The sequence below is a fragment of the Centroberyx gerrardi genome, chromosome 5 (genome assembly GCF_048128805.1).
Source record: "Centroberyx gerrardi isolate f3 chromosome 5, fCenGer3.hap1.cur.20231027, whole genome shotgun sequence".
NCBI lineage: Eukaryota > Metazoa > Chordata > Actinopteri > Beryciformes > Berycidae > Centroberyx > Centroberyx gerrardi.
In genome coordinates, this window is record NC_136001.1 from 17,631,679 (window position 1) to 17,645,540 (window position 13,862).

The 13,862-nt window shown below is 41.4% G+C and overlaps 1 protein-coding gene across 1 annotated transcript; it reads right to left on the bottom strand.

The window, feature by feature from the left end:
* Nucleotides 1-839: 839 nt before the first annotated feature.
* LOC139908513 (macrophage-stimulating protein receptor-like) lies at nucleotides 840-13,399 on the bottom strand. The gene is made up of 21 exons (XM_071895237.2): nucleotides 13,379-13,399; nucleotides 11,151-12,428; nucleotides 9,267-9,443; nucleotides 8,634-8,753; nucleotides 8,323-8,493; nucleotides 8,030-8,196; nucleotides 7,056-7,191; nucleotides 6,765-6,901; nucleotides 6,421-6,600; nucleotides 6,160-6,259; nucleotides 5,593-5,820; nucleotides 5,172-5,318; nucleotides 4,849-5,011; nucleotides 4,557-4,646; nucleotides 3,420-3,626; nucleotides 3,131-3,211; nucleotides 2,849-3,030; nucleotides 2,612-2,721; nucleotides 2,143-2,308; nucleotides 1,921-2,057; nucleotides 840-1,671 (listed from the first exon to the last, which is right to left on the bottom strand). The coding sequence occupies exons 2-21, from the start codon at nucleotides 12,345-12,347 to the stop codon at nucleotides 1,437-1,439; spliced, it is 4,131 nt and encodes a 1,376-aa protein (XP_071751338.1). The 5' UTR covers nucleotides 12,348-12,428; nucleotides 13,379-13,399; the 3' UTR covers nucleotides 840-1,436.
* Nucleotides 13,400-13,862: the final 463 nt, after the last annotated feature.

The following is a 13,862-nucleotide window of genomic DNA, read 5'->3' on the forward strand; positions in this document are numbered from 1 at the left end:
GATCATCTGCAGCAGGCATTCTCCTAGTATTCAAAACGAATACAACAAAAACATATGAAAAAGGAGACTGGGAAGACATTTCATTTGTTGCTACGCTTTAGAGACAAGTGTGTGCAATCACCCCATTTGTCTATACAAACCAAACATTCTTTATAGTGCAACTAAAGCAAGTAAATAATAACATCAGTTGAATCTTGAGTGGAGGGAAAAAAATACCGCCGTAACAAAGATCATCAAGTATAACAGAACCTTGCTAATCTGACTCCCCTGGGAATGAAGCTCAGTGGAATTGGTAAACTGTTTGTTGGCTAAATTACATTGAAATGTCAGTCCAAAAGTTGAATAATCAATGCATGAATTCTAAAATGCCCTGCATCATCTAATTGCGCAGTGGAGATCATTTTAATTGCGTGCAACAAACAAGGTAATTCAAACAATTGTGCCCTGTTAATAGAAAATGATTTTTACTTGGCCACAGATTCAGCTCATTATCCTTGTTCAGTAGAACTGCAAGATCAAAATCCTGAGTTTCAGATGAATAGGGTTCTGCTGTTTCGTGTAAAACCTTTGTGTTTGGCTGTCTGCTGTAGCGCAGAGGATTGCTGCAGTAGCAACTGAAGCTTGCTTTTGAACAATGTCTTGGGTGCCCTCTAGTGATAATGACCGCTACTAGTAAAAAACACACAGATTGTGTTTCCAAGCCTCAGTTAAAATCTATACAACACAGCAAGCTCACATTGTCTTCAATTAACATTCTCATTCGGTAAGTACAGAGCTATTGATAGACTGTCTATGGCTCTCAGTCTGAGCAAGATTAAGCTCATCTGCATCCATAATGCTGAGTTCACATACATGTCCCAGTTTATTTAATCTACAGTATGTACAAGCATAGAAAAAATCTGATTGAGAAAAAGAGGAAAAACGTTGACCCCTGAGCATAAGTCAGCATTCACGTGACCCTAAGTCTAAGGCACTGACAGTCTAATGCATTTGGACATATCTTTGTATACCAACACATAGATTAAATATTTGTTTTTTTAAACATCCTTGAAATCAACCTCAATTCCTATTCTACAAATTAAGTAAATAAGCATGTCTGACATTCAGTGGTTCTTATTTACATTTGTGCTGTAGACATAATGAAGAAAACAACCACAGTTACTTTACCTCCATAGTACCACAAATAATATATAGTAACAAGATGGGTGACTTCCATGGTGATTCTGCCTCAGCTCTCATTCGAGTGTATGGCAAGTATAGTGTCTTCTAAGTCAATTGCCAGTCCTCACAAATCCACACACTCAAGTTTCTAGACATGATCTACATTCTGTGTGAGGCACAAGGGGACCCAGGGCAAGCAATCCTTCTTCTTATGCTCTCCTACTTTGTTCCTGATCCTGGGCTCCTGTCCTGGAGCCTTTAGGGCTCTGGCACCCTCAGCTGTCAACGTGACTGAAGTCTGAGTCACAGTCTGAGACCTCAGCCTCGTCTGCAGATCCAGTCAGGGAAGGGTAAGGCCTTGGCTGGTCTAAGTTGACATAGGTGACCTTCAGACTGATGTAATGCTCCCCTGCCAGACAGGACAGGATCTGCTGTACTTCCTGGACCAGGGTATGGAAGGCAGGTCTGCACTCAGGCTCTGGGTCCCAGCACCCCAGCATGATGGAATACCTAGGGAATGAATAGATGTATAAGGGAGTGAGAGAATGAATGAGCGAGTGAGAGAGTGCATGAGTGAGTAAGTAAGTGAGCAAGAGAGTGAATTACTGAATGATGGCCATTACGAGCTTAAGAATATAGTAAACTGATACTAGTAGGCTGACAATAACACAAATAATTGAGTCTACTAATGAAACTATAGAATATCAGGATGTTGAGGCAATTTTGTTGTTACTTAAAGGTTGCAGGCATGATTCTTACAGGGCATCTGGGCAAAATTGTGGCTGCGGAAGCCGACGTCCCTTCAACAAGAAATGGGCCATGTCATAGGGGTCCACATCAGGATATGGGCTAGCACCTCTGGTCAACAGCTCCCACATCAAGACGCCATATGACCACTGTGACACAGATAAGCAATGCGTTGTACATACAATAACTTGATAAACGAAAACGATTTTAGTGAACTGGATTAAGTAGACTTACCACATCAGACTTGGTGGTGAACTTCTGTGTTTGCAGGCTCTCAATGGCCATCCATTTGACTGGTAGCTTTGCTTTCTTATGGTCTTGAATGCTGTAGTATTCTTTGTCAAAGACATCCCTTGCCATGCCAAAGTCTGCCACCTTTACTACGAAGGTTTCATCCAGCCTGAAAAGAGAAAGCATCTTAGGGAAAGCACATTGTCTAGCCAGATAATTTATAACTCTGGGCTCAAGGTGTACTCAGGGGGTTCCAGCTGAACTTTAATCTGTGTCAATTTGGAGGGTAATATGCACAGGTGGGATGCAGGCACAGTGAAATGGATAGAAATTCAACAAAAGTCAGAAAATGGTTTAATATGCATGTGTAAATGAAGTACAATAAATAGGAATAGAAAGGAGTTCATTGTAAAGAAAAAGCTTTTTCACTGAAATGTTGTGGGCCCATAATCAATGTATGATTCACACTCACATGCAGTTACGTGCAGCCAGATCTCTGTGGACAAATTTCTTTTGGGCTAAATACTCCATCCCCATGGCAACCTGTAGCCCAAAGCCGATCAGGTCTTTCACTGTGGGGTTCTGTGGAAGACAGAGAAGTGGTAAAATACAAATGATCATTCCAAAGCAAAAAGCACAAGCAGGTTAACAGGCCAAATATTCACAGTCAGGACCATATTGTTGCACAAGGTATAATGGTATAATTCACCCTTTTCTCAGAGCGGATGAAATGACGCACGTCTCCATGCTTCATATAGGGCAGAACCACCAGAGGGAGCCCTTCCTTAGGCAGCATGATGCCCAGCAGAGACAGTACATTGGTGTGGTTGAAACCTTTCATGATAATACCCTCTCTTAGGAACTGGTCCACCTCCGCCACATCTGTGATCCCTGGAAACACAACACGTAATATTATACAGACTAGTCAAACAGCAGACAGCTACTTCCACTGTTATGATGGTTCCCATTAACAAAATAGGTATTCACATACTGTTCAATGATTTAACAGCACAGTGGATCTCTTGATTATTGTGGCCCATCAGGTATCCATGATAAACTGTCCCAAAGTGACCTGTATAAGAACAAAAGCTGGTTGTTATGGATATTGTGTAGTATGCAATGCAATTGAACACTTAGCAGGCTACATGTTACAAAGAAAGAAAGAAAGAAAGAAAGAAAGAAAGAAAGAAAGAAAGAAAGAAAGAAAGAAAGAAAGAAAATAGATAAATTGACATTAATTATTCTGACAGTAACTACTTTATGAAAGCCAAGAGTCTTACCTTTGCCAATAATCTGGCTATGCTGAATTCTGAGCATCTCGGCAGGGATCAGCAGCTCTTTGACCTCTTCAAGGAGATTAGAGCTTAGGCTGACCATTGAGATGCTGTCCTGAGGCATTAAAGGAGTGGACATAGGGTCATAGCTGGCAGCATACAATAAACCATGGAAGGCCATTCCTCCTGATCCGGATGTTTGACTGGACAGGTCTAACGCACAAGGGAAAAACAGAAAGAAAAAACAAAGACAGATCCTTTTAAGTTGTTGTACTTAGTAGTTTATAAGGCAAAATGCCCCGTTGGTTTTCCTGGCACATCTTTTCAAACTTTCTCGAGGAATATAGCCCCAGTCGCTTAATCAGTGTATTCAAAATATTTGAATACAAATCTACAAATACTCAATCTTTCTACCAAGCTACAATCTCAGTCATCAATCAATCCTTTGGATGGTTCTTCTCACACACCTGTCTCTCTCCTCAACATGCAATACAACATATTGGGAAAACTGCAGGCAGGTTGTCCTCAGACAGTGGTCCCACATGTCATTAGTCCTTACCAAACATAGTTTTTCTTTAACGGTTGTTTATTATATATTCTGCACCAACAGACAAATCCAAACTAATTGTTTCCATGGATGCAAAGCATTTGATCACATGGGATTATCTGCTCAAAACATTACAAAAGAATCTATTAATGATGAATGAGAATCTGTATGAATATTTTCCCCTTTGTTGGGGTACAAGTCAAGGAATTTCTCTAAAATGTACCCCCATTTAGATCAAATGTGTGACCAGTAAGATGGAACCAGCTGTGCCTACGCATGTGTATTGGTCATGTCCAATTTTGATCAGACATATTCAGAACTCCAACAAGGTTTTCAAATATGAATATTGATCTATGTCCCCTCACTTGAACTTTCACCACAGAGCTCCAGAGTAACTAAACCAAATCGTGCCATGATGTATTACATTTCTGTGTCACCTTACCAGTCTCTGTACTATGCACTGTATTACTTTCAGTATTGTTACATGACTCAAAAATGAATAAATATATCTATATTAAAAACAGTTGTGGTTCCTAGGGTTAGGGTTAGGTTGGATGGACAGTTGGCATATGGATTTACGAATTTGGAAGTCTCACCCCGTCTGTAGTCACCTGTAGGCGACACTTCAGGATTGCTACCCATGCGGTTCCGAGTTGACATTCTTGATAAACGGGACTCTACTTTGGCTGAAAAGGAACATTAAAGAACATTGAACAATAAACTATGAAAACATACTGTAAAGTGAGAGGCAAAGGCAAGGTCACAGCTGGTCAAGTTTATAATAAGCTGAGCACAGTACAGAATGAGCACACAATAGAAATTCTTGATTACAGATGATCTTATGCTAGTTCAGCAGAACGTATCGAGAAAAATATGAATTTCTCTCACCTTTCTTTTTCTTCCTCAAATGGAACAACACAATGGATGCAAGTGTAGCGCCCAGTACCAATGCTGCAATGATGCCCAGCACAATGCCCGCAATAACAGTGTTGTTGTTGTTGTCGACAAAGACTACTTTCCCCACATCATAAACATCCCCATTCACAGACACCTACAGCAGTGGAGAGGAACACACTCAGTCAGTGAGAGTGTACTGCCTAGAATCAACAGGTGATTACTCTTGTAAAATTAAATACATTAATTACAATATGAATTTGTTTTAAGGTACATAGTGAGGTTGAGGTTGATGACTTAATAACATAATTTCTCACCCTGACAGGTAATCCCTCACTGGGGACAACCAGGTTCTTAGGGATCCTGCAGGTCAGCTCATTTAACAGAACCTGGGCGTTGTAATCCACATCCCCAACGGTCATTATGATCTTCATACACATGTGCACTCTATTCAGGTTCTGATGCTATTACATATTTGAAAGAGAAAGTTTAAAAGTTTAGAGTTTAAAGATTAAAAGTCCATTGATGAGTGCTAGCATTTTTTTTTTTTGAGAATTATATACATGTGTCCAATTTTGCCCTGTGTTGTCTTTGGAACACGACAACATATGCTGTGTCAGTATATGTTGCTATTAACATTTATTCTGTTGAAAATTAATACAAATATGTATTGTCCAAAATTAGCTACATAGATCTGTTGAACATTTTTTGTAGTAGCGTAGGAGTGTGTAAACGTACATGTAGTGAAACCTCATTCTCTCCTGGTTTCAGTTCCAAAATGCCATCATTTTCAAAGGCAATGACTTTGGCATCTGGGTGGTAGTCAAATCGTGCCTTCCAGAAGTTAGGGGCTCCATCCATGGTGATGGAAATCTGTCCAATGTCAGTCTTTTCCTCTGACATGTCTTCTGGAAAGACAGGGGCCAGACACTCCATATGGGTGGCAGTCACTGTGCCATTGCAGATCTAAAGTGAGATCAGCACATAAAATAATGTTAACAGTCACAACAAATGGTTTGACTTCACAAGAAAGCAATATCCAGCCAAAGAACGAGTATTGATAGCCATATATTACTCAAATTCACAAACACATTCAGAAACTTATTTCATTTTACATACAGTATGTCATTTAATTTGATTATTTTACATGTTTGTTTCCTTTTCTGTCCGTGTATACAGGGAAAAGGTTATTGAACTGGTTTGAAATGAGCTGAATTGAACTGAATGGAATTAAACTGAATTGAATAAAGTAGTTTAGTATTTCTGCAGATGATACACAAGTATGAAACCAAAGAACAAACATACCCGTTGAAGAGGTTGCAGGGAGGGATTGTTGGACTTGTACTGGACCACAGTTTTGTGCACAGAGTCAAGATTCTGGCCTTGTATCATCAGCTTGGAGCCCCTTTATAACAGTATAAATGAGCACATTAACGTCTTGCAACTTTATCTGTTTGAGTGTCTTCTTGTGATAAGGTGGCAGAAGCTCCCCTGGCATTTTCTTCAAGAGTGAAGTCACCTATTTTGCAGTAATCAGAATAGAGCAGACTAGGTTGTGTGTCCTACCTCCTGAAACTGCAAAGAGGAAGTACAGTGCTTATAACAGGGTTCTCCTTGTAGAAGAACATCTTGGTGGTGGACACTGGAAAGCTGTCGATTAAGACATTCACGGGTACCTTCCCAACAGCTGCTGCACCTTCTGTGAGGCAGACTATGGAAGACATATTCCCACTTCCTTCAGAAACACTAAAAGGAAGCGATAACAGAGTGACCTCATGTAAATTATACCACACCATGACTTAAAGAGCGATATCTAGACACTGTGAAATTCATCTTTACATGAGACCATGAACAGAGACAAATTACTGTTGCTACCATCAAGAAAAATATGTTTTTTCTATGGCAATCACCTTTGAATGAGGCAGTCTTTGCCAGCAATGAAGGCATTTCTTCGCATCCCAGAATTAAGATGGTTCCCTGTCAGTGTTACCAATGTTCCTCCGAATCTAGGCCCATAGTCAGGCTTGATTTCTGTTATACTAGGCTCCTGTTTGGAATAGGGTACAATATGACATCAGTGTACAATGTAACATTGCATTATATTAGACTACATATCAGTTCCTTGAATAAAGAACATGTACATCCTGTGTTAAAACATCATTTCAAAACCAGTTCAGTTGTAGAAAAGGTGTCATCCTCACCACAAAGGAGAAGCCATGAATCTGAGCTTGGCCTTCAATTGAGTAGCGGCCCTCCACTTTCCCCTCATGCACTTCCAGAGTGATGGTGAGCCCCTGGTTTGGTGCTCTTTCCTGGCGGTGAATCTTGCATACTAACCTGTGTTTAGCAGCACAGGGGAAGAGCACATTTGACTTAATAATATCTGGTTGAAGAACAGTCTGCCGATTCACTACAAAACCCTGTTACTCCAATTTAATGTCAATAGTACGTATATGTGAACATGTCTTACAGGGACACTTTGACATTTTGAATTCTACTCTTTTCTTCTTCGAGTCCATTTACACCCCACAATGAAATCAGGATTGGTCTCTCACTGATCTAATCATTTGTTTGTTTGTCTGTCACATACAATAGCTTAGACTCTGCTGATTGAATTTTGACCAAACATGGGAAATAATGCATATCGCCTGTTCTGGCATTTTCAAAATTACAGTGATTGGCCCAAGGGTGGCACTACATAATTTGTTCATTCGTCCATGTGTCATGTGTGATATCTCAGACACTAGTGATTGGATTTTGATGAAACTTTGGGAAATGATGCATCTCACCACTCCGCTTTGATATTCTGAAAATCACATAGATTGTGTCATGGATGGCACTCCAATTACAGGTCAAAACAAGATGACATTTGTCACTGAAGTTGGTGTGGTTGAAACTGAAGTTTGCCTTCTCTTCTTTACCAGCCAATTTACCAATAACAGTGTGGTGTAAACGTTTCTATGTTGGCACTTCAGTCAACTGAAAAACTTAACATTAACAATTAGCATTGTTAATGTTCTTAAATAAAGTTCATGGATACCGCTCAGCACTAGTTAACTTGTTAGCTTGTGGCTAGCAGTACCCATTTCTTTCAATGAAAAATGCTAAGAAGGTGAACTGTGTGCAGCAGTATGTGTGTTCAGCATTGTGTGCACAGTGTAGGTGTGTTGCTCACTCTTCACTGTTGCTCTTTCTAGGCAGGACAGTACAGGGTGTCCCAGAACCCACTCTGACCACATGGGTTTTGCCATTGATGATGGCTGGTCGCAGTGGAGACTGAAAGTTCCACCCACACAAATTCAGTTCTATCTCTCCATCAACAGGTGTCGTCTTTGGGAAAAACTGCACAGAAAACAGTTACCATTCAGAATAATAATCCATGTACAGTCAGGTTTATATTGATATACTTATAGTGTTTTCACTTCCCTGTGTAGTTAACTAATCAATTACACCTAGTAGCAGGTCTACCTCTGTGATGACAGGTGAGCAAGCCTCTGTGCTCCACTGTGAGGTACACTCATGTTGCCTCGAGCAGACTCCCGAACACCAGCCACATTTCATGAAGCGTGGAGCCATCAAACACATGGAGCAGGTCATAAAGTGTGCACACCCTGGACCTACAGGAGACACACTGAACATCTAGATCAGACAGAGAGACAGAGATAAGGGTGGGGGTAAGACAGACAGAAAAGGGAACCAAATGTAAGGTGGAGCTGGGTTGAAGAAAAAAGCTAAAAAGATAACTGGCTGTCATCTGTGGCTGTTATTGAAAAATGCACCTTATTTCCAACCACAAAGAGAAGTGAATCCTCTGAGTGCACGGCTGATATCCTGGATACCTGGGTCTCTCCCAGAGAGTAGTTGGCAAAAATGATGGGGCTGAACAGTGTCAGAATGACCTAAACCAGTGGAACAGAGAAGCAAAAGTCACATGGATATTGAGTTTTTGGAGGCCTAATCTATGCCTATTATTGGCTGACAGACTGAAAGAGAACATGTCATCACTGTCGGGTGAAAACCTTGTAAATCCACTTTTGGTGATTTTCACATTTTAACTTCAACTGAAGGATTACATGCTCCTCTATGGGTTGAGAATATTCCATCACCTTCAGGTTTATGAAACCTTTTCAAACCAATTAGACAAACTCTTAAAGTCATGGTGGTCACAGTGTTTCTGAAAAGTGGACATTTTGGAGATACAAGGTTTTCACTGGACAACAGTGAAGTATAATACACACAGTTTAGATATTGGGAATAGCTTTCATTATTAACACAGCTATCAAGCAGAGACACGTCAATATTTGGTAGAATACATTAAACAGCAGGTGCACACCACACTGCACACCACATAATTACTCATGATTATTTAGTCACTATTTTGTTCACTATTTTATCCTTCGGCACTTTGCTACCTGCATGATCCTGCCGTCTGAAGTGCCCAAGTGTGCCACGGTGTCATTCCCAATAGTGGTGACCAGCACAGCAGTGAGCAGGACATCTCTCATCTGCCTGTTGAAGAGGTCTAGTCTGTAGTAGGGCTTTGACACCAGAGTGGGCTTGGCATTGCATGTGTCATTGTTCTCTGAGCTCTGTGCAGGCAAGAGAAACCACACAATACAACAGTGTTAGTATACAGTCAGGTAGGAATAGGATTTCCCACATTTCAGATTTAATTTTGAGCATTCTCTTCCCTGAATCTGTTTTCTGTCACTCTCTCTCCTTCTTTAAACGCATACGCATACATTCATGCACACACACGTGAGAGGAAAAGGGATACAGAGAGCAGCAGGGAGAATCGTCAATCCTTCATTTCAGGAGGAAGTGGCCTAGTCTTTGCCTCCAGCCATCACGCCTGTGTAGTAACAAGCTGTGAGGGGAACAAGGTCATAAAACAGCAGTGAACTCCAGCTCCAGGGCATCATATGGGCACTTGGGGCGGCTGGTTTCTCAGTAGAGATTGTTGCCGACTGAAAATGTTTTGGGCTTTCATTATTGAGTGACAGAGTGGTGCACATAAAATGACAGAAGGATATATGTCTATATATGTGTGAGTGTCTACGGCGAGAAAATGGAATCATGTCATTCAAAAAACGAGAGGATATGTAAATAAAAAACTAAAGGTAAACATTCCAGTCCAATTAGTTAACCTGCTCTAACATGCCTCTGTTCTTTTCCCACCATTTGAATGCCTTCAGTTCACATGTGTTTTGATCTTCACAGCACATAACTTGATAATTTTTGACTTATAACAATTGATATCTTCAGAATTGATAATTCAGTGATGTCACCCTATAGTTTATGCCCAATTCTAAAATGCAGGATTATTTGATACTGACTGAAATGCAGTTCAAAGGGCGACTCCCTCCTGCCTGCCCCTCACTTCTTCTTTGCTGCGCCTGTTTCCAGGCACTCAAATAAAACGTGTAACAGCCAGGCACAGCTCGACACAGACCCTCCCCTCCACATTCTGCCTTTTTATCAGCAGGATTTATAACTTCTGTGTTGGCACCCTTCCCTGTATACACATGGCTCTGCGAGCCTCAAAGGAGGTAGAGAGTTTGAACTCAAGAGAAGGAAAAAGACCACACCTTGATACTGAGAATCACAGCCAAATGCTACACTCATTGAAGTAGTTGTCAGAGTCTGCATACTTGTATATAATCTATCAAGTTGCCTTTACACTCCATTTTACATTCTTCTCCAGTAAAATATCAATTAAGGTTCTGACCAGGACAAAAAAAAGAAATAAATAAAATAAATCACAGCAACATAATTCAAAGTATTTAACTCAATTTGGTGAGGTAATCAGAGAGTCTTATATGTTAAAATACATTTTCAATTAAACAACTTTCATGTAGAGGGCCTGCAAAGTAAACAGTTACCGCCCTTACTCTAAGGAGGCATTCATCCAAGGCCAAGGCTGAAACTTAACAGAGCAGAGAAACGGTGTGGCAATGTGCAGGTCACATCTGACTCATCTGCCCCTCCCTCCCTGGCCCTGTTCTCACACACACCTAAAGTCCTCATCACTATTGCCAAAGGCGTATAATACTTCTGTAGTCAGAGTATATTATCTGTATTGTTAGCCTATTTCTTATCATATGCCATCCCTTATCGTTGAAGACAACATACATTTGTTTGGTCAATTATAAAGTATATTGTTCTGATCATAGGTGACTTAATTATACTGTGTTTGTCTGAAAAGGCCTCTTCCTGTCTGGGTTTGGATTAGGAAAGACCTTTGTACTGTTCCTCCACTCTGATGACAGCCAAGCATTAAAAAAAGAGAAACTCACTTCGTGTGGGCAGCTCTCACAAGGCTGGAAGTGACACAGTCCTCGGGACAGCTGCTCTGGGCCTGACTTGCAGCAGTCCTCAACGCCGGCATCAATAGCCCGGTTTATTTTTGTCAAGGAGAAGGCACACAGGGCCGAGTTTCTTTGAGGATGACCCTGCTCATCCACCTCTGCAAAGATCCCATACAGAATGTGTTGCTCATCCACCCTCAGCTCCCCCGCCAAGTCCCTCCCTACTCCACCAAAGTGGGCCGCCTGTAGCCCATTATACACAATGTCCCTGAACCCCTCTCTCCGTCTCCTCCTGCGTTTCGGCTCGTACCGGCACTCCAGGACCACCTCTCGGTACATCCACACCTCGGGGATTAACACCGGCAGTCGGCCCAGACGAGTCTGAAAAGCTGAATTGGCCTTAGAGGGGTCTTCCCTCTGCAGGGCCAGAAAGTAGACAAACTCTTCGGTGGAGAAGCTGTAGATGTAATCAATACTATAAGATTCCTGTAGGCTGGGGAGCACTGTCAGGCCACTCATGACCATATGAAATCCATCTTCAGTTGAAAGTGGCCTTAACACTGATATCGATCGCCTAGGGTACCTCTGTGCCACATTCTGATTTACGGAGGCCGCTACAAAGAACAGTGTTGTGGCACCTTGTTCAATGATGCTGACTTTGGTGCCCAGTGGACTGGCCAGACAGTCAGGACAGTCGGACGCGGAGTTTCCCTCCTTTCTGTATAAACACCGACGCTCAGGAGGTGAATAGCCAATATCAAGGAAGTAACAGATCCCATGCTGAGTACTCCCACAAATGTACAGGTAGGGCAAAAGAGATCCAGCAGGATCCAAGAGCAGAACCTCATTGTCTGTATCCACTGGATCCTCAGGCTCTGCTTCTGTGTCACACAGCTTACAGGTCTCACATTCAGGACTGCCGACGGGTCCAGTTTTCACCTCCCATATTTTTTGCATGGTTTGATCTACCGCCTCGATTACATTCTGAGATGCAACATACACCTCTTGCGTTTCCGCGTTCACCTCTATGTTCTGTATAGGTCTTTCTGTTTGGAAGTGGGGGAGGGAGTAATTTACGGTGAAATCCACCCGCCTGCGAGGAGTGGTGGGACATTTGTGCAGTCCTGAGGCAGTGTGTGTTTGTATCCATATGCATACTGTCAGCAAGGTGGCCCACGTGACCATCTCCACGCCACACTCCGCCGTGATTGTGCGCTACCTATAGGATACTTTTCTCAGCCATAACATTGTGGAGACCAGCAGGAGCTCTGTGTGGGAAGACAGAGAAGGAATGTTGAGATATAATGGACTGAGCAGTTACAAATGATTCTCATTTTCAACAAAGAGACTCTGTGCCTTTGAAGTTGACATGTGTACTGTAAACAGTTTAGCTTGTTAAACTGAGAAAAGACAAAGAGAGCATGAGGGACTTAGGAAAGAGAAAAGAAAATAAGTTTATATAGCCACTTTTTTATTTGCTTTCTGAGCCTTATGACAAAGTAGTTGCTGTTTTTTTTATGTAGCACACGCAATTTGATATAGAGCTGATATGAGCTGTCAAGCTGTTAAAGCCAGTGGAAAAATATCAAGATAGTAGAGTCATGATAAAATCTACTATGGGCAAGACACGACATGCTGCATCATGTGGCGCAACTAAGAAATGTACAGGGGCTCCAGAGCCACACACTGAGTAATTACTACACTTAAGCCCCATTTTGTCAAAAAGTAAAAATACCGCAAATATCTAATTAATTTCTAGTCAAAATAACCAATTTTCTTTATCATGGTATGTGCAAATTATCCAGCATGGTGAAGTTTGTACCCTTGCAGTGAATTCCTGTGACCCAAGCATTAAAAATCACTGGGCAATAGGTAACTTTTTCAACAGTTCAAAAGGTTACAAAATGAGAAGAACATGTCTACGCTGCTCTATAAGATGAGAACATTCATGAAGTCAAGAGTGTGAAGGTAATTATTATTGATGATGATTTTTAGTAATATTAGTGGTAATAGTAATAGTACTAGTAGGCTAGTATTACTTTGCAGGACTGTAGGCTAGTAGTAGTAATAGTGGTTGAGTTAGTGCTAAAAGTGCTAAAAGCTGATGAGCTGTCTGTCTCTCTCAGTCATATATACACGTAGACTTTACAAGCTTCCCTTGTTTAATCAACAAGATATCTTTTGTCTCCACCTAAAATTATGTCAAATGACCATACCTTGTTTTTTTTGGGGAAAAAATCGAATATGCTGCTGTGGATTATCTCGTAGTGTCAAAAGTTGAAGTCTGTACAAATCAAATATCCACTGTGAATGTATTCCAGTAGACTGTCCTGGAACAGCGCTCTCACCTGAAGGCTGGCACTGTCTGGTATTCCTCTGGACTGCGTCAAGCTAGCGACATTTCCCAGAATGAAACCGGAGCGAATTTGCCTTCAAAATAAAAGCGCACTGTGACGAGTCCTAGCAGTTCAGAAAAAGCTGTCAAAAGTCTGTGGTCAGGGTCAGGGAATGGGATTCCAGCAGCTCTGATGGGAATTGAGCAGTATACAGGGATGTTTCTGTGTGTACCACCCCCCACCCTCCTTCAAATACCCTATCTTTATATAACTTGGATCTATTGGATACTATACTTACTATGATGTTTATTATGGTTTATATCATAAAGATGCATGTCAGCCTGAGGTGGGTAAACTATAGGCC